At 45.8% G+C, this 22882-nt stretch overlaps 1 protein-coding gene across 1 annotated transcript; it reads right to left on the minus strand.

Annotated features, from left to right (window-relative positions):
- Positions 1-3875: 3875 nt before the first annotated feature.
- On the minus strand, positions 3876-15177 carry NEK2 (NIMA related kinase 2). The gene is made up of 8 exons (XM_027612086.2): positions 14985-15177; positions 13893-14110; positions 13358-13598; positions 11166-11248; positions 10344-10470; positions 9225-9441; positions 7666-7791; positions 3876-4725 (listed from the first exon to the last, which is right to left on the minus strand). Exons 1-8 carry the CDS (start codon positions 15078-15080, stop codon positions 4499-4501), a joined length of 1335 nt encoding a protein of 444 aa, XP_027467887.1. The 5' UTR covers positions 15081-15177; the 3' UTR covers positions 3876-4498.
- Between the last annotated feature and the right edge of the window lie 7705 nt (positions 15178-22882).

A 22882-nucleotide genomic window follows, 5' to 3' on the forward strand; every position in this document is an offset into this window, starting at 1 on the left:
TGCATCAAAAGGGCCAGTGTGTTGCTTCAGAGAAAGTCTGGGCAGGTGGGAGGAGGGGATATTTGCTTCCTGGCCCGGTGGTTGTAGGGAGTGATGGGGGCAGCCTTAGAAGTCTGGGGTTTTAGCAGCTCAAGCAGAGTTGCCACAGTGTGGCCTCAGAAATGTAGGAAAGGAGCCACGGTGAAGTAAGCAAGCGTGCCCCTACCGGTCCCAACCTTTTGGGGGAGGAGGGCAGAGTGAGCCAGGGTGCTGGGGAAGGCCAGCCTCACACCCCCAGACTCCATCAGCGAGCCATCCGCGTGCGCGTCCACCAGGGAGGACTGCTCTCCTCGTCCTCCTCGCCGTGAAAGCCATCCATCCAAGATGGATCCCTATATTCCCAGCCACCCAGTCAGATGAACAAGCATCCTCTTTTGATGGGACACAGAAAGTCTCCTCATTCTTTTTTAAACGGCTGTCTTGTGTCACCTTTTACATTCATCCTCAGTTCATTGTAGGGGGCAGACTCCCCTGCAGTCTTGGAGGGATCCAGCTGGCCTAGAGGAATGGGCTTTGTCCTGGAAGGAGGAAGGTCACCTGGAAACATAAGAGACCTCAGGGGAGGGCGGGCCTGAGTTCAGCAGAGGACGCTGGGCATCTAGGCTGGGCTTTCCAGGAAATGGGGCGCCAGGAGGAGGAATGGAAGATGCTGGGGCAAGGGGGTAAGGCAACTAGTCTAAAGCCATTCGGCCTGGGGTCCTACTGGGGTCACTTGAAAGCCACCTCTCAGCCTCCGTCCCCTAACACTAAGCTGTCTGTCCTAGCACACAGATCTGGAAGGCCACTGGACCCTAACCATGCCAGTTCCACTCCCACCCCCCTTCCTTCGTCATGCAGATGTCGTGGGTAAAGCCCAGGGACGGTGACCATCATTATGGGAAACCAGATGGTTTGGGGACAAAACTGACCTTTTGCTATCTTGTGCAGGCAGGCGGTGGAGGGTTATAATCAAGAACATGAGCTTTGGAGTCGAAAACAGTTCAGAAACCAGCTGTGCCTCTTCCCAGCTGAGATCTCTGAGCTTCAGCTTCCCCGTGCGAATGGGACGCTAATGATGCCTATTTCTCCGGGCGGGGGGGGGGGGGGGGGCGGGTTGTGAGGATTGGATGAAATAATAGGAATAAGACATTACCGAAGCCTGCCAAGTAATCTCTCAATAACAACCCACTGCGAAGGCTGCGGGACAGTGTGGCAAGACTGGTCCAACGGGACCGTGGCGCCACCTTGTGGCCTGCTGCCTCACAACAGCGACTGAATGTCCCTCATATTCAAAGACCCTTTTTTCCAAAGCCGACTGTGCTTGATAGAGCTCGTTGTTGGAATAGGTAGTCTGTAATGGTGAGTATGTGACTGGTGTCCAGCACAGCATCTTAGAAGGGTCTTAGAATTGCCAGAGAAACATTCGGGAGGACTCTCCCCTTCCCGCCCTCAGAGATCCCCTTCTAATCGGCTGTCATTGCCCAAATACTCCAAGACGCTCCCAGCTTTAGAGGTGAGCAGGAGGCAAGGTTTTATTAGCTTTAGAGTGGGAGAGGGGACGCACCAGCAGGTTAAAACGTCTGTGCTTAATTTCCAAGTGCCTGTCTATTTTCAAGTTCTGTTCTATTGCGATTCCCAGTTGTGCTCAGCTGCCCCTCCCCTCCTGGCGTGTCCTTGCCTTGTCCCCCCTGCGTCACTCAAAACTCGCCCTTTTCTGCCCCAGCCCCACCTAAACCCTAAGCTACAGTCAGCCTCCTCCTCCTCCTCCTACACACTAAAGACTACCTCTTCTAAAATCACACCCCGGGTCTCTCTGCGCCCCTTTTCCGCGTCCTTCTGCTCCTTAGCACTAGCACACCCCGTATGTGCTTGTTTACTCTCTGGCCCCATTTGAATGGAATCTCCAGCAGGGCAAGGATTTCAGGATTTCTCCATTACTCTTATCTTCAGCACCTGAAACCCATGCCTGGCTTACAGATGGTGCCCAATAATTGTTGATTGAATGAAGAAGGAATGAAAATGAAGGTGGAGACCGCACTGGGGAAAACTCATCACAGACTTAAAAATGAAAAGAAAAATGTTTTCCTAAGTAAGGTAGGAAGGGAGTTTCCTAAAGAAAGGGCCGGTTTCATGAGTGTGAGACCAGTGCAGACGCAGGCCCCTCAGAAGGGCCCGGGACCCAGAGTTTAAAGCTCTGTGCTTGCAATCTTGAAAGTTTGAATAATTGTATCTTTGGATGTATGTTTTTTTTAAAGTCACGTCTGATGGGACAATGGCACCTATAGGGGTTTAGAGCCTCAGTTCGTGCGAGGGCCTGCCTCCCGCTCCCAGCTCCCCCACTCCCTAGTGCACCAGGCCCCCTCCAGCTTCCCCTCCCTGCCTGTGCCCTCATGCCCACTGCCACATTCTGCTTCCAGAGGGCCTGCGCGTGGGCAAGAGAGAGGTAGGGACCTGTGGCCTGAGGCATCGCAGGGTGGGGCATGACAGAAACTGCCCCCCCAGTACCTTTCTCCCCTCCTGGGCTGGCAGCTCCACGGCATGGCTGGTGGGCGACCCACTGGAGGCCTTATCTTGACAGGGGCGATACAGTAACCCTTATCCAGGTACAAAGAAAATCCCAGCTTGGAGGTGTAAGGATGCTTAGGAATGACCTGTCTGCCGTACGTTGGGGCAGTGGGCCTGAGGGGGACATGCCCGGCTGGGCTGCTCCAACCTGACATTAGGCAGGTCTGGAGGCTGGAGGGACGAGAAACTGGGCAAGCACCCAGCCAGGGGTCCCCAGACGCCAGTCACAGGGATCTGTGCGTGTCCCTTATGCTCAGCTTGAGGCACCCTCCCAGATGAGCCACAAAATACAAATGATAGGTCAATGATTTTACACATGCACTGAATCTGCTATTTGCATTTAAAACTGCCATGGCACAATATAAAAGAGTGCTAAACTTCATGCTAATCATTTATAATGTTTTCTTTACTTTAAACATTAAATAACAACACCATAAGCGGAGAGACCTTGGAAGAAAGGACAAGGCTTTTCATGTACTTTTGATGGTATTTATTTCCTGCTTTTTGTTCAAAGAGCCTTACATTTTTATTTTGCACTGGGCCCTGCAAATTATACTCAACATTTATATCAAAGTGGTCCTGTTCGGCTTAATCTGTGGGTATACCCTAAAGCCATGGAAATCAGTTCCTGATTGTTTCGATAACATCATTTGTCTTTGATGGAACTGCATTATCAACTGTGTAATAAAGCAGCAATAAAATAGCTAATATTCCCATTTATTATTAACCCTTCATAACTCGGTCTTATTTCATGAAGCCAAAAAGATTAGCAGTGCTAGGAAAACATCACAAACTGTACGGGGCACAGAAAGCCCTGCTGATTCATATTAAGTCCGACACATAAAAAAAGAATCCATCAAAACTAAGTTTCCCTCAAGGGTTGGGTCTGTTCCAACAAGTTTTAGCCTGGATCAGATTTCTCAAGAGTAGCACTATTTAAAAAAAAAAAAAAGAAAGAAAAAGGAATGGCACTATTAATAGATATTTTGTGGTGGGCGTGGTCCTGTGCATCATAGGACATTTCGCAACGCCCCTGGCCTCTGCCCACTAGATGCAAGAAGTGCCCTCCCTGCAACTATTACAATTTCTGTCTCCAAAGATTGCCAAATGTCCGCTGGGGGGCAAAGTGACCCCTAGTTCAGGACTGGCTTGGATGGATGAATGAGATGGAGAGTAAAATACCATCACAGCGCTCATGAGTACCAGACGGGTGTTCTCTCCTCTGCCTGCCAGTGCCCATGAACCGCAAAGACGCCCTGAACTAAGAGATCAACAAATGCAAGAGACGTAAATATAGGAAAACTAAACAATTTTTTTATTTAGTGATAAACAGGTGGTAAATGATGGCCAGCTGAAACACTCTTAAATAGAATAAAAAGGAAGAAAAGAGACATCACAGTGATGAATTTCACAAAAGGTGACAGATTTCCCTGCAGACCAACGGGACACTTTAAAAAAAGCAAGAGGTCACAGTATTCGTGGCCAATTTGTATCCAACTAGGTTCTCTAAGCTCAAGAACATTTAAAACCTTACATCTAGGCACCACAACTGTAAGAACACCACTCAGTCGCGTAAACCTTCTAAGTGCTAATACCTGGGTATTTTTTTCCTAATATTATTTTCCCCCAACGTTTAGAATGTCATGTTTCATGTTCCAGTAGTAATCACACACAGGATTAAAAGCCCAACCAACCAAGAAAATGTCATTCTTTCTATAAAGAAAGAAAAATTAAAGGTGTGGACATTTTGTACAATTGTTGCAGAACAACCAAAGCAATTCCAAAATATCTTGCTCACTATACAGAAAGGCGTGGCTCATAGAACCAAGAATATAAAGCTACAGCAGTTGAATATCAATCTTTAAAGGGTAGGCAAGGCTAAATACTGTACACAGCTCTGGGGCTCTCTGCTAGGCTAGCGCATGCCCAGAATCTGTCTGCTTTTCAGCTGGTAATTTTTTTCAATATCTGACAACGCTTGAGCACGGAGCTGAGCAGCATGAAGCCTTTTCTTCAGGTCTTTGCACTTGGATTTGGAGGTGAGCAGACTCTCAGAATTCTCACTCCTCATGACGTTCTCTTTACTTTCCCCACTGAAATGAACTTTCTTCTTAATTACTGAGGATTGAAGATCGAAAAGTTCTTTAGAAAGAAAAGAGAAAGGGTTTTAAGTTCAACTCCTCCATATTTATCAGACTTCTCAAAAATATTTATTCTTTCAGTTCACATTTGAAATCTGGGGACCTGTGTGATTTTCTCTGGGATAGGAGGTTAGGGGCATGATGCTGGCAGAAATCAATTCATTTTTTAACCCACAGCACTGAAAAACAATTCTGGAATGTGCCAAGGAATGTAGTCTCTTAACAACCAACTCTTCTTTCAAGGTTAAGTGCATTGAGGATTACAGGCCACAATGTAAAACTTCTGGAAATCAATGTGATTTATCTCTATTCTTGAAAACAAGTGCTATTCTACCTAGAACATGTAACTTCCACAAAAGTAGGGAAGCAGAATCTCTTTTTTTTTTTTACAGAGAACACCTATTGTTTTGGGTAAATACTCAAGAACATTTATTTCAAAGCAGCTTAATTGAGCAGAAACTTGTTTCAAAAAGAACCCAGGCAAATTCAGCATGGAAACGGTAATTCAAGTTAATGGTGTAGTGAAAAATGTGGATTGTGTTTTTTACATCAAGAAAAATGTACTTGAAGTGGCTACGCTATTAGCTACTGACGGAACTATCTGGGGGTTGGGGACTTGCAGTTTTGAATTCCAGAAACTTTCTATTTTTCCTTTGTGTTCATTTAAAGGAACTATGTTCAAATATTTACTGAGCTCTTTGTATGGGCCATTGTGGACCAAACAAAGGTCCCATTTTCGTAGGAGACAGACCATAAACAAGTAAACAAGCACATAGGAGGAATATTTGAGGTGATATGGGGGGAAATAATGAGAAAGGGAGACAGGAAGGCTGGGTGGTGTTTGCAGGGGTGAAAGTTGCATAATAAGGTGACTTTTGAGCAGAGACTTGGCGCAAGGGAGAAGTGAGAAGCCGGGTGGCTCTCTGGAGGAGATGCTTGAGGCCCACGAAATGGAAAGGCCCTGGGGTCAGGGCCGGGGCCGGGGCAGGCTGCAGAGAGAAGCGCCGCCTTCCAATTGTCCTAGGACTTCCCATTTCATACATCGTGCCTGTTCCAGCTGCAAAGCACTCAATGGCTTTTAGACCTTAATTCTGTTTCAGAGACGTCCACCTTTATTATCACAAAATCTGTCTTTATAAACCAACAACGTACACTGTAAATCTGACGAATGGGGTAGTTTTAGAAGACAGAAGTGTTTAGAAAAAGAATTTTTATTTCACTAAGTAGAACATGAGTTAACATTTCATTAAATAGACTAAGAGCATTTACAGAGACGCTGCTGCTGACTGGGATGATTTTGATATATTACATTTTCCTCTGATCTGAATTTTATAGCCCGAGGGCAGGGAGAGGCTATTTTCAACTGTCCTGAGTGCAAAAGGGCACCCACTTGACCCTGTTTTGTTGTTTATGACTGATGTGCTCACTGCCATCAAGTAGCTCCTAGCCCCGGGCGGGGGTGGGGGTGGGGGTCCTTGATTCCTACAGCTCATTTTCAGTGTTCTCCATGACTCGCGTCAAGGTAGATACACCTCTCTCTCTCTCTCTCTCTATATATATATGTATATATACACCTATTTCTATATTCTATACTGAAACACATCATCCTGCTCTAGCTCTTTTCAGCCTTTGTTCGAAGACTCTCAGGGCAAGAAGTAAATAAGCTCTTTCCCCGGAGGAGCAGACCCGGCAGGACTTTCGAGAATTCTGGACAACAGGTTTGATGCGTGAATCTCACCCAGATAAAAATGTCTCCTTGCTCTACCACAGCGATCATAATTTCAGCCTATTTTGTCTTTGTGGGTGGCATAAAGAGAAAAGCTGGAATAAACATTCTAAAAATACTGAAATGGTAGGTAGCAATATTGAGAAAAAAGATATTTCCAAAGAGATGAAGCCCAAGTTTTATATAATTGTTTCATTTACTCCCATCACTTATCTCTATAATGTTATTATAACCATCAAACTAACTTAAGTAGGTTTTTCGGTCTGTTCCAGATACAAAATGCTGTCATGCTCACTGAAGTGACCAGATTCTCTCTCAATTCCAGATGGAAAGGACAGCCTTCACCCGTGCTGCCCTCCGTGGTGGGAGGGGGCCATAAGAACTCTGCCTTTCACTGGAAACTTCAGATACGCAATTTTTAAAAGCAACAGAAACACTCTATAAAAAATAATTTGTGTCATCAAAGAAATTTAGAGAAAAGTGCTGTGCATCTTCTAACATCTTAAAGAGTAGATTAAGCTGGATGTAGGCTATCTGTGAACTGGAGAAGGCCCGTTAGAGCTGGCTCACTGGTGTGCACACCAGCCACGACTCACAGAGCACAGCGAGGGCACAGGGCCCACAAAGGCAGGGCCCTGTCTGCACACGACAGCGAGGAACACGAACAGCGTACGGAGAGACCAACCAACCGAATTTCGACAAACACACGTTTCAACGTGAAGGAGTCTTAGCAAAGATCCAAAAGTGATGGCTTATTCTACGGTCGGGTTATCACCCCTCATAAGCCATACTTTCTGTAAAGGAGGTGGCACGTATGATCTGCTCATGTGGCAGGAGTAAAATGCTGGGATTTCTGCTTGAATTGGAGAGAAATGTCAAGTTTTGATAATATACCTAGAGAAAAATCTGAAATGCACAATATTTTTAAGAATGTCCTAACTTTTAAAAACAAGTATCAAAAAACACACAGTTTGAGGAGGTGAATAAAATTGAAGACGAAATCATGACGACTCATTGCCTCAAGTCTATGAACCCATGAAGTAAATCACTGCTATCGCAGAATCATTATTTCCATCAAAATGTGTATATTCAATTAACTCCATCTTAAAATGGGAAATTTCATCAATTAAAAGGGCTACCAAAGCCCCCACGGCGCCAATACTGGTGCCCTTCCTTCATCTGTGGGGCTTCTGTTGACGGAGCCGAATCTCATACCTGGACCGCTCGCCAGACACAGGAACTTCTGCTCCTTCAGGAGGCTGTAATTCTTCAACAGACTTTCTGCCCTAGCCAGCTTGTCCTCTGCCAGTCTCTCCCGAACACAAAGCTCCCGTTCCTTCTCTTTAAAAAGGCAAGGGGACAAGAACGATGTTAAGCAGAGGCTACGGATAGAAGACAGTTCACATTTGGTCATCGCGCCGCTTCTCATCACTAAGACTAGCACACCTCACCAGCGCTGGGGAAGTTTTCTTACCAGAAACCCCGGACAACCTGTTGTGCTAGGTTTTAACTCAGCACTTCAATGTGTGGCGTGCTGTCTTAGGCTTTCTCGTAAGGACCCGTTTAAGCACAAACACGAAGTTAGTATTAACCTTTGGTCATGCTGTCTGAGAGGAACTCATTTGGGAAAGTAAACAACTAAAGTCATCTCTGCTCTCTACTGAGAATGGGCAATGGTCCATTTTCTGGGCATTACTGGACCTCACAGAACAAACCCTCCTTCTTCTTCTGGGTGAAGAGAAAAAAAACACAACTCAGTTAGGAGGTACTTCCTTAGATTAGCAACAAAGGCCATTTTTTAATCCATGGCCCAGAATTCAGAAAGTTCAGATTTCAGTTGCTGTAAGAAACTACAGAACACTGGGGAAAGTTTTAATAAAAGATTTGTTTGTTTTATAAATTCTTTTGACAGAAGCATCGAGAAAAGGTTTCTGGGTAAGCACAGGTTGTACTTCCGCAGAAAGCATATCTCAAGGCACATACGACCGTCATCAGGAACGGCCGTCATCAGGAAGTAAAAACAGAGACGAATGCGTTGGATGCTTTGTAAGTTCATTTAAGTCCGCATTGGGCATGAAGCTGCAGAAGCAAAATCCGGTGACCTGCGAGGGTGGCAGGAGACGGTCGTAATTCTCTCTTTCGTCCCTTAATGTTGACAAGAAGCCTCACGGCTGTTACTACCCCACATCGGGCAAAAACCTAGGTAGCGGCTCGTACTTGAGGAGAGTAGACGACTTTCAACATCAAGAACTCATTAGCACCTAATCAGTTAATACTCATCTGAGTGTTTTACGGACCCAGAACACCTTGCGCTCTACTGAGTTGCCCGAACATACCGAGTCCTCCATGCGACAGGATTTTACACCTGGACTATGCTGGATCAGTCACAGCAGAAATTGAAAGTGATGGCTTTTATTATGGAGGGCAGCAAATGTGAAAACCCTCTTTTACAATGGGAAAAAATTTTAGGGTATAAACATATGAAGGAAGGGAAAGAAAAAGTAGCTCCGCAGGAAAGTGTAATGGCTACTGCGTTAGGGTCATCACTGTCAGTAACCAACGGTCCCAGCAACCGAGCTCAGGAAAGGAGTCCCAGCATGAAGGTGCCAGCACGCTTCATTTACTATTTTACAAGACATACTTTGACTTCTCAAGTATTTGTAAGAATGTTCTAGTAGAACATACATGTGTCAAATACTCCATTCAAACAGAGGTCACACACATCAAAAGAACCCTCCGTAGCTCTCCGGAGCTCTGCCCCCATTTGGACTTACGCTCCAGCCTTTCTTCTCGAGCTTTGAGGGCTCGCTCTCGTTCCTGTAGCTGCAGTTCCTTTAGTTTCAGCTCTTCCAAGACAGGGCTGGAGTCCTGCAACCTCTCTGGTTCTAATCGACGCCCTCTTCTCTCGGGATTTCTTCTTTGCTCTTCTGCAACCAAGTCTGCTATCAAAGGATTCTCAAGAATTTCTTCAACAGAAGGTCGGTGGTAATCCTGAGGAAAAAAAATGTTCAGTGTTATAGTCAGATTTCATAACACGATACTCATCCTAAAAGAGCAGGTCCATAAAAAACGGCATACATTTCCAAGACGAAAGGAAGGACTCCTTTATGGATGGGTCTTAAAACACCTGGTAAGGTTAAGTTCACTGGGGGCTTTATTAACCCATGAGGTTCTGGGTCCACAAGGTAATGGAGATGTGAGCTTACCTTTGTTCCCTCTTAGCCTTTCTAAAAAAAGTTCAATTCCTGAGCTGCTGCTTGGTGGCACTGCTAGGTCTGCTCTAAGGCACGCCCTGCCCTTGCATCTCTACTACTACTTTAAGTGAGATCCTCTCTCACTGACCTTCAGTCCTGTTAGGTCACCATTATCCTTCTTTGTAATTCCCCAGCATTGAACTCCTGCTTTACATCAGCCTGACCCTAGGACATCTCCCTCCCCATCCCATGGCCAGATTTTTTCCACCTAATCTATTTATTTCCCCTTGATTCTTTCTAGCCAGCCCTCCCCCACCCCATCTCTGGTCTCTAATCTCTGATTTGGAGAGAGAAACAGGGTAATGAAGTCATTCGTGGCCCCTTCCCTTGCCACCTGCCACACTAAGGTAGACAAGGGAACTGAGGATTTGGAGCTTTTCTGCAATCTTGCTTTGCTACCAACCATCTGTTAGCAGGGCAGAGAGAGGGAGGAGACATAAAGAGCGCACAGAAGGTGCAAGGAGGCACAATTTGCCAAATTTGCCAAATTTACATGTTTCCACTCATGTTAACAGAGTAGATTTAGCTAAGGAAATACAGTTAATGCTTCTTCAGTCTCAATGCTCCAAGAGAGAAAATATACTACTCCACAATGTAATTGAGAGATAGAAACAGACAATATAATCTTATACTCTTTACCTTTAAATTTAACATCCTTGTAATAATGTCATTCAATTCATCAGAGTAACGATAGGGAATTCGCCTGAATTTGCCTTCTCTAATCTTCCCAGCTAGTTCTTTCTGGTTGAAAGCTGTAAATGGAGGCCTGGGGGAAAAATGTTTTTAATGGAAAAATGAAAATACGGAATAGGAACCAAATCAAAAGCACAGTTTAAGCTCCAGTTTGTATTTATGCTTCTTCTGGGATTGTCTTCCTCAGCTAAGTTGCCCAACCTTGGCATTAGACATTTAGGTCATATAATGTTTGTTAGGGGGGCTGTCCCATGCATCCTACTATGCTTTGCAGTAATGCTGGCTTCTATTCATGAGATGCCAGTAGCTGTCCCTAGCTGTGACGTCCAAAAATGTCTCCAGACATTATCAAATGTCCCATGGAGGGCAAAATTGTTTCCCCATTCCCTGGCTGAGAACACTGCTCTATAGTTTAGAAGGAAAAAAAAGGAAAAGAATGGGAGCTCTTTCTTGTTCTCCAGACCCCCAGATCTCTCCCCCAGATTTTTGTTTCATTTCCATAGGCCTGACCTATGTGCTCTCCCCTTGAGCTAAGCATCAGTCTAGCAAGGGATGCATCTAGGCAGGTTAAAAGTGTGAACCAGCCTCAGGGCTGGTTCTAATTTGCAAATAATTTTTTAACCTGTCCATCTATCTTAATTTTAACACGAGGTATGAGTCTTTCAGACTTGAATACATATGGATGCTCAAAAAGCCGAACCCAGTGAAAGGTGACAAGCCTCTGTGACTGCAAACTTCAGACCAGAAATCTGTCTCCATCATACTTACATTAATGCACACAATTCATACAGCAAACAACCTAGTGACCAGATATCTGATTTCTCATTGTAGGACATGCGATTCATTTGTTCCTAAAGGGGAAGAAAAGGGTAAACATGTAGGAAGAGTTAAAAGTTTATATTGTTTTAAAACTTACAAAATGACATGAGACAAAAATGGAAACTTTAAGTTTGGTAATACTGACCCGGAGCAAAAAAAAAAAAAAGGAAAAACTTTTATATTATAAATATTTTATATCTGTAACAAAAACATCAAATGCAAAAGGCTCATTCAGTTTATGTCAGATCTTGTATCATAATAACAAAAGATAGTACTTTGTATTTTATCTTCAAATTTATAATGGAGAAAAGGTAATGATCTTATCCTTATATACTTTGTCCCATATAAACCAATCGCTTATTTTTCATTCACAAATGTTATTGTGTTACAATAGATCAGGAGCTGATAATTCAAACCTCTACCCTCAAGGCATCCATAATCTAGAAACTCCATTTTAAAAGAACCAGAGAAAATTTCAGAATAACCAAAACATATATCTAGCCCACATTTAAGTGATATAGACATAAAATGGCTAATTGAATTATCCATTTTATATATTTTCCCCTTAGTCCACAGTATAAATCACAGTATCAACTACGATTCTCATTTTCTAGCTTAATCATTTGCCTGTCTCCCACACATACAGTAATAGTCTACCATAGTTCTTATTATCAAGAGGGCACAGAAGCAAGTACCAAAACCTTCAGGAAGCTTCTTAGTGTTTTAAATTCCCAGCAGGTAAGTCTGATACCACTTCCTGACAATTAATGCATTAGGGAGGGCTGCACTGATCTGATTACAAGGGCAGGAGGGAAAAGGAACAAAAGAATTACACAGGTTTCAAATTTTCCAAGAACCACTTCTGGATAATTTTCCTTTATGTTAAAGGCTTTCTATTTGGAATCTGATACACTGAGAAAATGACACAGTTCTGGCAATGTCTAATCTTAGTCAAAAACAAAATTGTTAATTTGCAAAGTTTTATACTATAGTCAGATTGGTGAAAATAACTCAAAAAGATCTGGAAAATCCTGGAAATGTTTATGAACGGCTAAAAAAAAAAAGTGTATAAATCTCCATCTTGATCTGCTCAGATTTCATAGAAAACACATCAGTGATAGCACATACTGCTTCAAGCTTTTCAAGAGCCACCAGGTAATATCTAGAGAGTCATAAACAGTTCATATCCTTTGCCCTAGCAATTTTGTTCTGAAAGCCACATGCCAAGGAAATAACCAAAAAGGAAGAAAGAACAATTCACACAAAGGTATGCAGAGCAGGGCTCCTTAGAAGGGTAAGAAGTGTTGGAAACAAAATATCCAGCAACAGAGGGAAGGGATACATAAGGTGGGTGGGCTTCAGCTCCATTGCCGGAAAAGACAACAACAAAAAAAACCCCACAAATACCAGGAGCTAACACTATAAAAACATGTTCTCTGAGTGAGATCTGAATCTGCATGCACAAGAATCATCTAGAGAGTCTGTTAAAAGGCAGAGTCCAAAATGAAAAGTGGAAGGGGGGTGGAAAGAAGCAGAGTGCAAGAACTGGGTTTGGGGCTCAGGACTCTGCATTTTAAACAAACCGTCCAAATAAGTCCAAGCTGGTGTACAGGATCCATGGCACTTTGGGAAATGTTGCTCTTGAGGCCAGAGACAAAACCCATTTCATCTCTGTAATCCCAGCATTTGGCACATGAAAGTCATCCAATAAAAGCTTCTCTTTAGGGGCGCCTGGGTGGCTCAGTTGGTTAAGGGTCTGACTCTTGGTTTCAGCTCAGGTCATGATCTCAGGGTCCTGGGATTGAGCTCTGAGTTGAGCTCTGCACTCAGCTGGGAATCTGCTTGAGATTCTCTCCCTCTCCCTCCACCCCTCCCTCCACTCATGCACTTGCATGCTCACTCTCTCTCTCAAATAAATAAATAAATCTTAAAAAAAAAAAGCTTCACTTTAATTGCTCATATAGAGGAATTTAACAGTCTGATGATCCATCTGGAAAAATGTAAATTTAAAATGAGCAACATTATTAATTCTTGGCTATTGTGTATTACTAAGCAAACAAATGAACAAAACCTCAATTTTCCTGCATTTGAATGCTTAGCATTAGGATGTTTAAAAAGTATCTAAATTCTGAAGTACTTACAGGAGACATGTAATAGGGTGTGCCAACAAATGTTTTTGCAAAACTCGTATCATGGTTTAATATTCTAGCTAGCCCAAAGTCCCCAAGCTTAACGTTTTGCTTGCCATCCAAGAAAACGTTGGCTGGTTTCAGATCCCGATGCAGCACAGTATGACCACCATCGCTTCGTCTGTGACATTCCTTTAGGGCCAGAGTCAACTGAGTCATCACTCGAAGAACAAACTCTTCATCTAAGTATTGTCTGAAACCAAAGCAGTTATATAGCATATAACTTCTGAACAAAACTGTTAAAAAGATGGGATAATGTGAAGTATCTAGTTTTCAAAGTGTACAAATAGGGAAATAAACGCTTATTTTCAATATGAGATATGGGTGTTGATTCACCAGAGATTTTCTAAAGTACTGAGGACCCACTAAACAAATACAAGAACAATCTCCTACATTACTAAGTACTTCATCCCCAATCCTACAACAGGATGCTTAACAGAAATGAAACTTGGCCCATTCTCAGCTTAAGTTTAAAAGATTAATTTACCTTTCCTTTGTTCCCTTTGTAATTACGCTAGCCAGGTCCCCTCCTTCGCAATATTCCATTACAATGTACAGTGTTGTGTTGGTTCGGTCAATAATTCGATCATAGTAACGGACGATGTTTGGATGTTTCAGTTCACGGAGTAAATTCACTTCAGAAACAAGCATCTGTTTCTCGGCTTCTGTCATGGAGCCATAGTCAAGCTCTTTCCAAACTAATATCTGAAGTAAGAATTTCCAAGGTATGAATGAACTCACTGTACTCAAAGACAAAGAATGAACATTCTAAAATTTAAAAATTTTTAAAAGTCACTTCTCTATTAAATAGCTCACACGGTCCTTATCATCCAATTTAGTTCAATGAACTTAGGAACCCCTGCGTTTATTTCCATAACTTAGCCCTAAATTTCAAGCAGCAAATGATGCAATGGGAGAGAGGGGGATGAGGCACATTAGGCCTCCTCCAACACCCTACCCTCAGTTGCTTTGTGGCAGGTTGGTAGAAGGTACTTTGGTCAAAGCTGGAGCAGAGGTAGTCAAAGTCCCTAATCATTCCAACCAGTCAAACTTTTCCAGGGTGATAGACCTTGTAGAGCTCTTGTAAAGATCCCTCCATTAGCAGTCAAGCAGTTTCCTCTCCATTGTTTCTTCCTGTATAAGATCTACCTACACACATTGGGAAATAAGAATCCAATAATCCGAAGAATGGGTATTTCAAATGAGTTCTGACTGCAAGACAAAATCTCCAGGTTCTGCTGGTCCTGCCTCTTTGCCATGTCCAAGAGGACTACTCTACTCTGAAAAGACCTCAAGACTCAGCTACCTGTCATTAATGGGAGGCCCTTAGCAAGTCAAAGCAGGAAAAGGGAAGAAAAAGGAAAAAAGAGAGAGAGATCTCAAAAGACGCAGTCTCCCAGCTCTTGAGCGACCCAGGACAGACACAGACCTGGAAGAGATGAACTCTTCCAGGCACCCCGCCTTGGAGACCCACAGCCCCAGGCCTCTCGCTCCTCCGCCATCCCAGGAGCCGAGGGCGCTCGCCGCAGGCGGGCGTAACCGCTGCAGGGGCGGAGACAGGGAGGTGGCCCGCGCTCACCTTGCCGTCGCTCTTCCTCCGGATCTTCTGGCAGCGGCCATAGGAGCCCGTGCCAATGGTGTACAACACCTCGTAGTCCTCCGCCCGAGTGGGCATGGCCCGGCCCGCCGCAGGTCTCCTGCAGGTCGCTCCGCCGGCTCGGAGACCCCTCCGAGCCACACTACCTATCTAGCCGTTCCAGTCTCCAGCCCGGTTTAACCGACGCGGGCCCTGGCCTGGCAGCCTATTGGCCCGCGGTGAGGTCGCTTCGCCCCTCTGATTGGTTGAAAGAGCACAACATCCTAGGCATCTTGGGAAAGGCGTATCGCTAGGCAACCGCGTCGGCGTCGCTGTCGGCTTCGGCTTCCCCCCCACGCCCCGCCCCGCCCCGCCCCGCCCCGCCCCGCGCCCTCGTCTGGAGAAAGGGGTGGAGCTAAACCAAAGGGAGGCGGGGGCTAGAAAGCGGGTGTAGGCGGGCCTCCGCAAGTCTGTCCCTCCCGCAGAGGTCGCCAAGGTAATCGAAGTCCGGAGACCTCTCCTTGGACTTCTTTGCATGCTGCCGCCACCAGCTACCTTCTGACATTTGCACTCTGACCCCTCACAATACCCACTCTCTTCTGCCCACGCCCTCCTCTTAGGTTCCTGAACGCTGAGACTCGGCGGGGTCACACTGAAGACGTGCTGGGATCTGAGTGCTGGGATGCAAAGTACAGAACCTCTACTAAAGATGCGTGAACGAGTGCAGACCATGGTTGGGGACTGTGCCAAGCACTTTACATGTGTTGTCTCATTTATTCCTCAACACAAACCTATAATGCAGGAATTGGTGTTCTTTCCCATGAGGAAACAGAAGCACAGAAGAGTTAGTTTATTTGCTTCAGGTCCAACAGCCAGGAAGAGAAGAATCAATTTGAAAACAGCAGATATTCATAGAAATGATTTAAAGCTTACACAGGACTTTAGAGTGTAGTCATCATAGAGAGACTATATTTTTGAACACTACATTTAGAGTCCTGTTTAACATGCACAGGATGTATGCAAAACCTCAGTGTAGAATATTCCTTGATATTTTGGAACACCCAGGAGAATATGGTGGCTCTATGGCAGAGACAGTCAGGTTTACCTTTAAGATTCCTACAAAAAAATTTTTATTAGAAAAGACTACCACATAGGTTATTTGGGGTGCCAAACACATAATTAATTGACAATACTTCATAAGATATAGCTTCTTCTGGGTGCCTAGTTCACCTACTCAGATCAAAGAGTCCCATTTTTACCTGGGAGAGGGGGCCAGCCCTAGATGGAGGAATAGTTCATTACCAGAAGGCTAGTAGTTTGGCAGCGCATAAGTAGGTCAATTTTCTTTAAATATCTGTTCAGCATGGAGTTGAAAGGGATTTTCTATTAATAAGAATTACAAACCTCTTTATGTTAAAAATAAGGAATTTCTTACATGCACTGAATATAGCATAATTGGAATTGCCAGCCAGAAGCATTTTTAAAATAACATTCAAGGACACTGTCTTACTTCAAGGGAATAGGACCAATTTAGGTTTCAAAAGTTATATAAGGAGCCACAAGTGTCTGAGTTAATTGGCATTGTATTTTTTTATTTTAGTACTTCTTCAAGAGTGACATCCATGGGGCTCTTTGGCTGGCCTTCCTCCAGTCTAGTCCTGCACCTTCTCTCTGGCCACTCTTCTGCTCTCATGCTTTGCCCCAGTTCCCCAAACCTGGCACACTTTCTCAGCCTGCCCCCCCATCACTTTTGTATCTGTTACTCTATTTGCCTGGCATACTGTTCACCCTACTCCCTTAACCATTCCCTCACCCCCCATGTCTGTCCAGAAGACACAACTTGTCTTTCAATACTCAATGCCAACTTTCTTTCCTATACCCTAGAAGCCTCTTCTAGCACGCTAAAACAAGCAATTTTTCCATCTACAGTGTTCACAGACCACCTTGTACATAAATCAACACTTCCCTTGTTATTTATTATTATTCATTTACATGGATCTGGCAGTAGCTCAGCTCCAAGCTCCTTGCAGCCAACATAGGTCCTGTAAAAGGAGGCATGCAATAAATTTTTGTTAAATGAAAGTATGAGAAAGTAGCTTATTACTAATCATGCAAGGATTTGGAATGAGCCCTGAAGTATTCATGTTTCAAATGCCCCCGCCCTGTGGCAGAGCATATTGGGGAATGGCCATCCCGGGAGTATGGAGAGTGATGTCTAGACACATATGTTCATTCAACAAATATTTATTGAGCACTTCCTAGGTGCCAGGTGTGATGACAGGCATTGATATGCTAGATGTTCATTAGAGAAGAGACAGGGGAGCCGTGATCACAGTGATGAAGAAAAAAGTGACATAGGCATGGCATAACAAACCCTAACAACTGGCCAGAGTTAGCCCATACCATTGGGTGGGAGTAAGGGGCAGGACAGCCCAGCAGAGCCCACTGGAGGCAGAGAAACATGTGGAGGCCAATCAGGAACACTTTACAGGAAACACCCCCTCCCCCTTCACTTCCTCTCTCCTTCACTTCCTCTCTCCTTCCTCCACTTCCTCTCTCCTTCCTCCACTTCCTCTCTCCTTCCTCCATTTTCCACCAATTTTTTAAGACCGGTTGCACCCAGTTTCCTCCCTGGAAATTTCCAACTGCCTTCAACCCACGGTGGTCTCCTAAAAGAGGAATTAACTGTGTTTTTTACTCATTCAGAATATGCCATATACTAGTCTGTATCACTAGCTTCTCATGTATATCTATCTTCTCTGACCTATTACAACAAAAACTCTCATCCTTCAACAAATATAAACTGAGATCCTGCCAGGTGCCGAAGATACCCCAGTGAGTAGGACTCCCATGGGGCCCTGCAGGTGGAGGAGGGAGATGTACTCGTGTGCCTCGTGTACAGAGAAACTCAACCGTTACAAATTGTGGTCAGAATTAAGAAAATAGAGAACTGAGACAGAAGCCAAGATAACATTTAACAGAGAACTAAGAGCTGAGCAGTCCCATGAGAAAGGGGCCAAGGCTTGAACTTCTCACTCACACCCAGGGTCCAATTCACTGTCTTCACAGTCTTCTTGCTCATGTGGTCAGTTTTAACTAAAATGTGGTGAAATCCCAAATAAAGAGATTATCTGCACTATGTGTGTTCTGCTCACAAGTGCTCTGCAGGGTTCTCAGACACACCAACTAATTTTGAAGAGAAGCTCGTTGGAAGACTAGTGGGTAACTTAACATGTTCACAATCGAGCTCCTGATCTTTGCCCCAAATGTGTTTGTTCTACTCGCTGTCTTCTTTGTCTTAAGTAACTAATGAATAGGATTTTGTTGCTGTCTATTTTGTTCACTGCTGTATCTCCAGCTCTTAGAACGTACCTGGAACATAAGTGGGCACTCCACTGGCATTTGTACATTGAATGAATGAATGAATGGAGGGAGGGAGGAACAAATGAAGGGACAAACAAAAGAACAAAGCCATACCTCAATGCCCTCAGCTTCCCTTTTAATGTTACATGAAAGACCCACTAGAGGGCTGTAAATCACTGTATAGTAAATGAGGAGAGTCCATCATGCACACCCGTCCACCTGCAGGGGCCTGTCCTGACAGGAAACTGAGATTTGCATATTAACGTTTCACACCTCAGACAAATGCTTTGTGTGTCTTCTTTCCACAATTCCCAGGAGCAATCTGAAGTCAGGGATTATGGAAATTCTTTAAAGGGCTTAATAAAGGTTTCTAGAAAGAAGAAAAAAAGGAGAGATCCTTTGTTTATAAAAATCAGAAGCTAAAATATGTTTCTGAAAAAATGTGCATGACATCGTATGTGCTGAGTAGATAACCATGTTCTAGAAAAAAAGAATGAGGTGTTATGGAGACTGGCCCTAATAGTGACACACTATTTCATATAAACAGAAGGGCAAGATGCAAGCTAAGAGACAGCTTTGGATTTAACATCAGTCAGCGAGGGAAGAATATGATGAGAAGCAGTTCATCTTTGAAAACCAAATAGTGTTTAGTTCTGAGCTCTACCACATTTCAAAGAGGGAGAGTGTATCCAAGGCTGACTTGTGTTCAATATAAACTTTCCAACAGAGAGCCATTCACAAATTTTACATGATTTTTCATGATACTTGTAAATTAAGGATATCCGTTATCTCTGAGAATATTGAGAATGTAAATTGGTAAAAAAGAATGTTAAAACTAATCTCAGATGCTGAAGCCATAACGTGTTTCTAAAGGACTTCAGCAGCTTCTAGAGAGCACTCCCAATTCTCCTTTCAGGAGGCAGCAGAGTGAAAGTGTAGAAGCAGGAGGTTTGATGTCTAGAATCCCCTTTCGGTTTTGCTGAGCTGTGTCATCCAGGGAATCCGTTCCACCTCTCTGGGCCCTATAAAATGAGAGCGCGAAATTAGATGACCTTAAATGACCCTTCCAGCTTGACACGTTATGATTCTATCTCACTTTCCAGAACATTCACCGGAACTGCTGTCAGAGCCAGAACACTGGGCTATTGAGCTCTTGGTTTGACCCCAGGTGACAGTTTTTATTAAGTAGCTATGTCTGCATTAGATTTTGCAACATCCCCTCTCTTCTTTCTTTACCTTTACCAGCCATACTGATTGAACGACAGACACAGTGAGAGGCCCCCCTGGAAACGTGAGACAGGTGTAAATCAGTTATCCCTACGCAGTGTGATCATCACGCTCCAGAGAGCTTTCCCTAAATGTTCTGGGAGCCCAGGAGGAGGAGCCCGGATCTGGTGAGGATGGCAGGGAGTGCCAGTCAGGGCGAATGTTCCCAGAAAGGTGGCATTTGAACTACATCTAAAGGACGAGTGGGAATTATGAGGAAAGGAACTGTGGGTAAAAGCAGGGAGGTGAAGGATGGGCTGCAGGTGGTTATCTTGTGAAACAGGTGGTCAGACAGGTGAGCAGGATGACCCGAGGGCAGAGGCAGTTTTCTGCTGGCGTCCCCCGTGGAGGCTTTGAGCAGACGCTCATTACCAGAATGTGCTCTAGGAGGGTCACTCTGGGAACAGTGTGGGGAATGAACGTGGGGACGGGAATGCAGGTAGTAAAACCCAGGGGGTAACGATACCAACGGAACTGAAGGAGAGGCTGTGGGAACAGAGAAGATGGGGGGGTGCCCAGACCCGTCTGGGAGGTAGATCAGACGAGGCACAGCCATCAGTTGTGTGTACGTACGGGAGGAAAGAGGACAACTCCCAGCTTGAGTGACCAGACCGCTGGTGGTGTCCTCGCTGCAGGATGAGATGCCGGGGGAGGAGTGGGCGGCGGGGGGGCGGACTGAGCTCATGTTCAGCCCGAGGGCATCTGGGGGAGCTGGCCAGTGGGCAGTCAGACATGAAGCTTCAGCAGAGTGGTCTGGGCTGGGGACAGAGAGCTGGAAGTAGGTGGTGACAGAAGCCAGGTGTGGGGATGAATATGCCCCGAGAGTGGCAGAGTGATAAGAGAGATGGGCAGGGAGCCTGGAGGGTATACTGGGCACGAGGAAGCAGAAGAGCCAGCGAAGGACACCAAGGAAAGTGACCAAAGAGGTAGGAAGCAATAGGGAAATAACTTGTAACCCAGCTTCCAACCCGGGAGATGGTTTTTAAAAGTGTGGGCATGGTCCAAAGTGCTGGATATTGCCGAAAGAGCAAATAAAGTTAGGGCAGAAATGAAAACACGGGATTTGGCCATTTGGAGAGCCTAAGTGACCCGCCCTAGGAGCATTTTCTTTTTTTTTTTTAATTTTTATTAGAGAGAGAAATAGTGGGGGGTGGAGGGGCAGAAGGAGAGGGAGAGAGAATCTTAAGCAGGCTCCACTCCCAGCACAGAGCCCAACGTGGGGCTCGACCCCATGACTCTGAGATCATGACCAGAGCCAAAAATCAAGAGTCAGATGCTCAACTGACTGAGCCACCCAGGCTCCCCGCCAGGAGCATTTTCAAGTGGAGTGGTGTAGAAGTGAGAAGGACCAGATGGTGAGGGCAGATAGAATGTGTGTGTGTGTGTGTGTGTGTGTGTGTGTGTGTGTGTGTGTGTGTGTGTGTGTGTGTGTGTGTGTGTGTGTGTGTGTGTGTGTGTGTGTGTGTCCATCCTGCAGGGCCCTGCCTTTCTGCCTGGCCCTGGCCCCAGAACGAGTGGCCTTCCGCCCTCCTTGCCCCACTCCCCTGACATCAGCCTGCAGCTCACAACAGGTCACCTCACGGAGCTCATGGATCTTCACAGCATACACCTTCCCTGCCGGCCATGGATGAGGTTCCACGGTAAAGGCACAGACCACGACGAGCAGGACGCACCCCCCCCGCCACCACCCCGGAGGCCTCAGGAGGGGCAGCGTTGGCCTGTCTTTGCTCAGTGAGGAGGGTTCACAGGAAGTCAGAGGAGGAAATTTTGTTCTGACTTTCAGGGGAAAGAACCGAAAGTCTAGACACCAGCCTGGGTCTGTTCCACGGTCAAGGCGCATAATGAACTCCCACGCGCCTCCCGTCAGCAACCAAATTGAGTCTGGATTCAGTCCAGGAGAAAGAGTCCCCACACCCTTTTTTGTTGTTTCTCAGCACTCATTCTTTGGCCAAGCCTTGCAGGAGGGTAGCCTCCGTGCTGTAGCCTTTAGTCAGGGAGGACAACCCAGGGAAGATGCAGAAAGGAAAGCCTGCAGCCACAGGGCTCCCACGGTGACTGGTCACTGAGCTCAGGCCAGGCCCTGGGCCCGCACCCATCCCATCTTGCAACTGCCCATGGGGAATTCACAGATGAGGAACTGGAGGCGTAGAGACGTGAACTGACTGACTTAGGGTGGTGGGAGGCAGAGGCAAACCTAAACCCCAGCTGGGGTCCAGCCACCAAGCGATCAGGATCTTGACAGCTAGTTTGTGTGGCTGGCCTGGTTTTGACCAGGTCGGAGTGGATTTAAAAAAAAAAAAAAGTCAAGGGCAACAATCCAATGTCTAGTGTAGGTTTTGTTTTAACAGGTCTGCCACGAGGCCTGGCTTCTGCCCACTGACCAGACCTTGCCACCCTTGCTGGAGCTCAGAGAGCTCACCTACTGCAGCAGTGGGACGTGGCGAGAACTGCTCCTGAGCCACATGGACCTGAGGCGGCCGCCCAGCCCCGCACGCACAAGTTGGGTGAAACGGCAGGCTGTTACCCACGGCCCCAGAGCCCCAGGCCCCTCCCCTGGAGAAAGGGGGCACAAGGCCTCCCTGGCGGGGTTTCACCCAGGGTTAGATGAGATCCTGGTTGTAGTGTCTGACCCGATGTGACCGTTCTGCTAACTGCTGAGGCTCCATGACAGGTTTTTTTTTTTTTAAGATTTTATTTATTTATTTGAGAGAGAGAGCACAAGCAGGGGAAGCGGCAGGCAGAGGGAGAAGCAGGCTCTCTGCTGAGCAGGGACCCTGATGCGGGCTCGATCCCAGGACCCCAAGACCATGACCTGAGCCGAAGGCACACCCTTCACTGACGGAGCCAGCCAGCCGCCCCCCTGCCAGGCATCTCTGCAACCTCCAGCCTGCCTGCCCTGGCCAGCATTTCGGGCCGCAAACTCTGCCCCAGATGACTCGGCTCCTTCACCTGCCCTCTGCCTTGCCTGCTCCCAGGTGGCACTCTGCCCCGGGCAGGTTCCCAACGTGACATTTGAGGGCATTTGAGGCAAGGGGAGCAAGGGGGAGGCACAGCTGTTTTCCAAGTAGTTTTAAATTCACTTCCCCATTGATGACAGCTGTAAACGCCTCCCGGGTGCCTGCCACCCTTCTTCTGCTGTGCTTTCTCTTTCATTTTCTTCTCTTCCCTCCTCACTACTTGTCCAGGGCAGACAGGGAGCCGAAGGGAGCTGAGGGAAGGAGAGGCCCTGGTCTGTGGCCCTTCAGAGCTGATTCCCTCCCTCACAGGCCTCA

The sequence above is a fragment of the Zalophus californianus genome, chromosome 10, assembly GCF_009762305.2.
Source record: "Zalophus californianus isolate mZalCal1 chromosome 10, mZalCal1.pri.v2, whole genome shotgun sequence".
NCBI lineage: Eukaryota > Metazoa > Chordata > Mammalia > Carnivora > Otariidae > Zalophus > Zalophus californianus.

Excerpts from the sequence above, each read along its gene's own strand:
- NEK2 (XM_027612086.2), bottom strand. The coding sequence starts at position 15,080 with ATGCCCACTCGGGCGGAGGACTACGAGGTGTTGTACACCATTGGCACG. Across the intron at positions 14,111-14,984 it reads GGAGGAAGAGCGACGGCAAG|ATATTAGTTTGGAAAGAGCT; the intron begins GTGAGCGCGGGC and ends TTCTTACTTCAG. Across the intron at positions 7,792-9,224 it reads TCGAGAAGAAAGGCTGGAGC|AGAAGGAACGGGAGCTTTGT; the intron begins GTAAGTCCAAAT and ends GCCTTTTTAAAG.